The 6,294-nt window shown below is 44.4% G+C and overlaps 1 protein-coding gene across 1 annotated transcript; it reads left to right on the plus strand.

Annotated features, from left to right (window-relative positions):
* The first annotated feature begins 1,036 nt into the window (after window positions 1-1,036).
* RPS13 (ribosomal protein S13) lies at window positions 1,037-5,600 on the plus strand. The gene is made up of 6 exons (XM_075162730.1): window positions 1,037-1,187; window positions 1,633-1,681; window positions 3,214-3,292; window positions 4,197-4,366; window positions 4,738-4,838; window positions 5,523-5,600. Exons 1-6 carry the CDS (start codon window positions 1,165-1,167, stop codon window positions 5,554-5,556), a joined length of 456 nt encoding a protein of 151 aa, XP_075018831.1. The 5' UTR covers window positions 1,037-1,164; the 3' UTR covers window positions 5,557-5,600.
* The last annotated feature ends 694 nt before the right edge of the window (window positions 5,601-6,294 follow it).

A 6,294-nucleotide genomic window follows, 5' to 3' on the forward strand; every position in this document is an offset into this window, starting at 1 on the left:
TATAGTACTGTATTGTTAGCACTTGTCCTGACTTCTGATTTAATCTTCATCGCTTAACTCATTTTGTGCCTTTCCCTTCCTTTTCGAAAGTCACTGGCTGAAGCTTTTTACGGCCATGGTTTTCATTTTGTCTATGGAATCTATGGCCTCTCCTCACACCTAGAGGACAGCACCAAGCTTGCACCTCTTTGCACTATTCTCAGTTAAGAAAAAAGTGACTGTTGCAATAAGATTTTAATATACTACATACAAAAAAAAAAAAGAAAAAAAAAGGATGTGAAAGAGGAAAATATTCAATTGGGGTGGAATCTACCAGTACACTAAGTAGCTTGAAAATGTAGTTTTAACAGCTTTTTATATCTTGTTTAATGAAAAGAAAAAAATCTTTTATGCAACTTGTGACCTGCAGCCAGAAGTACGATTGTTTTATAATTTCGGAGTAACAGCTTGCGCTAAGACCTCTTCTATTAACTTTGCACTGAAATTGTTATTGCTGCCTTTGTACGATCTACCGCTCCCCGTCTCTGGAAGCACGCGCGGTGCTGGGAAACCGGAGCTCTCTCCCGTGTCTGCGGCGGGGGCCGGCCCTGCCCTCAGGCGGGGCTCCGGCCTCCGCGGCTGTGCCTGGGGCAGAGCTGTCGGTGGCCACACGCGGCGAGGGCAAATGGCTTCCCTCCCTGTCTCTGTGTACCTGTAAGAACCAAACGCTTTAATTACACGAGCTCCTTAATAAAGGTGTGCGGTGCTGCCCGCCGTCGTGCCGTGCCGAGCGGGTTCGATGTGACTCCTCGCTGTCCTGTAAGCACATTAAACTCTGTTCTGGGGAAAAAAAAGAACGCCTGCTGGTCGTCACTGTCCGCCGGGGCCGCGCGGGGGGTCCCGCCGCCGGTCGCGCCCTCAGGGCGGCGCCGGCCCCAGCGCTGCGCGCGCATTCGCCCCCTCCCCAACCGCTTGCCAACGGCCAGCCCGCTCGCGGGGGCGGTGCGCGGGACCGCGGTGCAAGCTGGGCCTGGGGTGGTGGCGTGCGCAGCGCAGCCCCAGCGCCACTGATTGGCTGGCGGGCGGGCGCGGGGCGGGGCTAGGCGCGGGGACGCCCTTTCCTGCGGAAGTGGGGCGGGCAGGGCTGTTCCCTCGCGTCGCTCCTTCTTTTCTGCCGCCGCCATCATGGGTCGCATGCACGCTCCCGGGTCAGTGGCCGCTGCTGGGGCCGCGGCTGGGGTGTGGGGCCGGCTTGGGGCTGCTACGGGCGCCACGGAAGGGCGTGGGAGCAGAAAGGCTGCTAGGGGAGCAGCGCGGGGTGCGCGGGCAGGGGGGGAGGACAGGCTTGTGGCTGTGGAGGTATGGCGGCAGGGTGCGGAAAGGCTCGGGCCGCTGTGAGGTGCAGGTTCCCTTGGCCGGCCCCGGGCGGGGGCATGCTTGTGGAGCTCGGGCTCCCGTTCCCGGTGCCGGCCCGGCGCGGCCTGCGCTGGTGGCGGCACCGTCTGCAGGCGAGGAGGGAGGCCGCAGGCCCCGGCCGCGCAGGCTGGATACGGCCCTGCAGGGAGCGCTTCTAGCAGGCTGCCTTGCGGTGGGGTAGGGTGGCAGTCTAGCTTGTCCGGCTCCGCACAGCGTGTGATCTGCTTCTTCCCACAGAAAGGGCTTGTCCCAGTCAGCCTTGCCCTACAGACGGAGCGTGCCGACGGTAAGTTGACTTCCCCGCCCCGTGCGCACTGCGGCAGGTCCGGGCGGCCGGCCCGTGGCGGTCAGCGCGGGGTCCGGCTCCCACAGTGCAGCTTAGCAGTGCCCAGGGAAAGAAACAACACGAAGAGACCTGTAATATTTTGTGTCATCATTTTTACATTATGGCCTGATAAAATACTACCTTAGCTTATGGCCTTTAGGATACTGAGAAAGCAAGTATATAGTTTCCTGGCCAGGTGATTTGTTGGGCAAAGAAGTCTCTTTTCCTCTTTGTACCTCCCTTTATTTTATTTAAGTGCTACGTCAATTATTTTTAGTTTGTGTGCTGGTAATTCCTAGAGGTTAAATTACTCTCTTCATGCTTGAGTTTGGTCTTTGCCATTGTGGAATAGACTGACCGTTTTCTAAACTACAACAGCAGTTTGGTGGTCAGAGCACTAACTTAAGTAACGTCGCATGAACGCCCTTAGTTCATTCAGGGTGCTTCCACTTAAAAGGCTTACCTGTGAGCTAAACGAGCAGCTGCTTAACCTGTCTTGCTTTGCAAGGCTACGTCTTGGAGGATGTATTTGTTGGCAGAAAGATCAATTTGTGGTGCATATGGAAAAGCACACACTGAAAAACAGTTAAACGGAAACATGAAATTAAAGCACAAAACGTGAAAATAAAGAGATACAATTTAAAGTAAGATAATGTGAAGCTGCTTGAAGTACTGTTGATGGTGAAACACTTTAATAATAAGGATGCTCAAATGCTATACTTGTTTTAAAAAACCTTGTGGTTTTTTGCTTAGTTTTATTTGTATTCTGTTTTGAATTGTAATCTGTAGAGCAATTCCAAATACATTTTTTGCTGTGCTTTTCTATTTCATAATGTTACAGTATTAAAAAGGAAAAAAAAATCAGGAGCTTTTGTAGCTCGTTGAAAGAGCGAGGATTACCTAGCTTGTTGGTGTTGTCTTCCCCTTAATAGTCACGGAAGCAATGGCTCTATCAGCACAGTTTAACATAGAAGTAATAGAAAAGGCACAGTCCTATCTGAGTAGGTCCATTTGTTTCATTTTTTAATTTATTTGTGTACTTAGATTTTCACTAATCTCTGTAGGTGCTTTCCTAAGAGATGGCTAAAGGATTATCAACTTTGCGTTTCTGTCAAGGGCCCAATTAAAGAGTTCCTTCCCAATGGCAGTGTTGTTTTCCTCTGTAAATTTGTATTCATGCTTCTGGTGTGCCAGTTAAAGTAAACTGATGGTTTACCAAAGCAGCTGGTTGCAGGCTATATGGGATGTTTTAAACAGAGACCTTCTTCCTTCACCTCTGCCTTCCCCCACCATATTTCACTAGCGCTATAGGTTCATAATATGTAAAAAAGTTTCTATCTCATTAGAAGAACAATTTCAGTTCTTGATTGTTTTTTTAAGCATTACAAACCATCTATTTCTATCACTTATAAAAAGCTTTCACATAGCTAGCCTATGCCTCTGTATTAAGCAGCATTCATGAGTTGTGTTTTTTTTTTTCTAATTTTCTTTAGTGGCTGAAACTTACTTCTGATGATGTAAAGGAACAGATCTACAAGCTGGCTAAAAAAGGCCTGACTCCCTCACAAATTGGTAAGGTTTATTAATAACTCCTAAATGGAGACAAAACATTTTTCTGACTGTAATAATGTAATTGTTCCTTCAATCCATGTTAAATAACACTCTAAGAAAATACAGATTTTCTGACGTACCTATGTATTCACTGTGTGGATACCACTAAAAATGTAATATGTCTTATTCTTGCAAGAAGCACATTTGGTGAAGTAGTTGAGTATTTTTTTTTTCACGCAGAAAGTGTGAAACATCTGTTTAATCTTATAACATGTCCTTAGGAATGACCACTTACAGATGCTACAGGGAAGTTTAGTCTGCCCAGTTTCTTGGAGGAAAACTTGACATCTCATCTCAAATATCGGCAATCCTGTGTTTAGGAGCATGCTGAGCACTGGAGCTGGACAATAAACTAGTTCTCCATAGTTTGGACCCCTCTAGAGCTCTGCTTAAGTGTATGCATGCTACAACTTTATATGGTCATGAGCTATGCAGTGTAATTATGTGCTGTGTGAATCATTTTTTTTTTTAATTGTAATCTTGAGGGTATTAATGATCGCTATGGTACAGTACATTTCTTAAAGATGTCTATGACATCTTTAACCATAGAGAAAAGGGTGATTGAATAGATAGCTTGAATGAGTCCTGTTGAAAATTTCCCAATAATATTGCAGCACTTAATGTGTTACCTGCCTAAATGCGATAGTGGGTTATTTGTCTGTTAAGTGCAATCTGATACCGTTTCAGCTTCTGTAAGTTGTATTTTGCTCACTCATTGTCTACCATTTGTTCACAGTTTCCACCAGAAAGGTTTTCAGTTTAGAGAAGACCTTTTTTGTGTATGTTGTAACTGTAAGGTTGGTTTCACAAGATATGTTTGTGTAAGGTTTTTCTTTTCAGTGTGAAATGCAAATGTTTGTTTCAGGTGTGATCCTGAGGGATTCCCATGGTGTTGCCCAGGTTCGCTTTGTAACTGGCAACAAAATTTTGAGAATCCTTAAATCGAAGGGACTGGCCCCAGACCTTCCAGAGGATCTTTATCACTTGATTAAGAAAGCTGTTGCTGTTCGCAAACATCTTGAGAGAAACAGAAAGGTGAGTGCTTAATTTAAGTAGATAATTCTCTATGTTTGTTTTTTCAAATAATACAGTGGTTTATTTACAACTTGACAAAGCAAAGACTCTTAGTGTACTTCCTGTTAGCCACCCCTTCGAGTGAACTTGGGGGTTTGGGGAGGCATTTTGATAAAGGAGAACGGTCTTTGTGAAAAGGATCGTGGAAGCATTGCTTAAACCACGTATTTCTGGTCCTGTTCTGATTTTAGCGGATTCATCAGACTTTGGGAATGGGATTGTGGAGTTTGTAGCAGTAGCTGTGGATTTTTTACTTCATTAAAGCACATCTGAATTGTACATTGTTGAGAAGTCAAAGTAGTGCTCGGTTGTAATGTAACTTTCTTTTCAAGGATAAAGATGCCAAGTTCCGCCTGATTCTGATTGAAAGCAGAATCCATAGGTTGGCTCGCTACTACAAAACTAAGAGAGTGCTGCCGCCCAACTGGAAGTAGTAAGTCTTCTCTTAGGTTACAATTTTCGCTGAGGTCTTGTAGGTTTTATAAACAATAAGCTGGGGCTATTATTCAAAGGGTGAAGAGTGCGTTGTGGTCAGGCGTATAGGTAAACCAGGCAGCAAAGAATAGGTATTTTCATGAATACTGACTGATAAATTAATGGAACTTATTGCTGGGTAAAATGACTGTCACAACACTTGGGGAAAGTAACTGTCTCAACGAGTGAAGTCGCTACTGGATAATTTGTATAGTATTTTATACAAACTGCAGTCTCTGTTCTCAGATACTTGTATAGTTCATGTTACTTTAAAAACGTATTGAGAAATGGCTTAGCTGTGGCAAAAATGAAAGTAATTTGTAGTTTTTCTCTAGGAAAATATAGCCAACGTAGGAGAATTCCCATAGATGCCAGGGTGAGCTCTTTTTCTGAAAAGACTCAAGTGCAACTGGCCAGGTTTTTTAATATGTGGTTTTGTGCTGTTATCCTAGTATTTGTATTTTAAAAGGAAGGGTGAGATTTTTCTTTATGCCATAAAAAATTTTAAATGGGTAGTGATTAAGCTCAGGACTGGTAGTTAAAGCTTTGAACTGAAGCAGTATTTTTGGCAACTAGTTTGGAAAACTGCCTTTGCAATTAATATTTCTCTCTCTTTCTCTCTCTTTTTCTTCTCTCTTTTTAGTGAATCATCGACAGCTTCTGCCCTGGTCGCATAAGAGCTGGCTATGACTTACTGAAAGAATAAATTTTCATTAACTAAGTTTGCGTTGTCCCTAAATGGTTGGTGTCTCACAAACTTTTGCCCCTTTCAGGAACCTGCATGTAAATGGGCAGTTCTCAAGGTGAAGCAGACGTGTGGCCATGGTTTCCGTATTGCTGTCCTACAGTGTCAAATCTGGGTAGTGGCTGTTGCTGTTCTAAACCAGCTGTACGGTTTGTGTCTGTGCTTAAACTGGATTTTTGATCTGATAGCCTGAAGTTAGTAAAGTGACATAGTCAGTCACAGCAGATGTATTTTACTGATGTGGGGCCATGCCTCTGTGTGTCCTGCACGAAGAACTGGGGAAGAAAACAATGACAGAAGGAAGAATTGGAAATTTAGAAAATGCAGAAGGGATTAGGCAGGAGGGGGGAAAAGGAAAATGAAATTGGAGAGGTTTATGGAATCCTTGCAGGTAATGTGGATCTGCTCCTTGTGCAGAAAGCTTAAGCAGACCTCGATCAGTTCCTGATGGTAACTGTTGCTGTCATTTGTAAGTAATTTTAAGAATAATCTTTGAGATTTGGGTAAATACAGGTGACAGTTTAGCTCTCCTCAGATGTTTTGTCTTTACTGAGGTAGTTTTCCCTAAACCCAAAGGGCAGCGGCTGTTGTATAGTCACTATTGCTGAGGTTGTGCATCTGGGTTCTAAATAGCTTTGACCTTAAGAGCCATCTTTCTGATGGAGAAATG

This window comes from Calonectris borealis, chromosome 14, assembly GCF_964195595.1.
Source record: "Calonectris borealis chromosome 14, bCalBor7.hap1.2, whole genome shotgun sequence".
Taxonomy (NCBI): Eukaryota; Metazoa; Chordata; class Aves; order Procellariiformes; family Procellariidae; genus Calonectris; species Calonectris borealis.

Coding starts and splice junctions, on each gene's coding strand:
- RPS13 (XM_075162730.1), top strand. CDS start 1,165: ATGGGTCGCATGCACGCTCCCGG. Junction 1,188..1,632: donor GGTCGCATGCACGCTCCCGG/GTCAGTGGCCGC, acceptor TTCTTCCCACAG/AAAGGGCTTGTCCCAGTCAG. Junction 4,367..4,737: donor ATCTTGAGAGAAACAGAAAG/GTGAGTGCTTAA, acceptor TTTCTTTTCAAG/GATAAAGATGCCAAGTTCCG.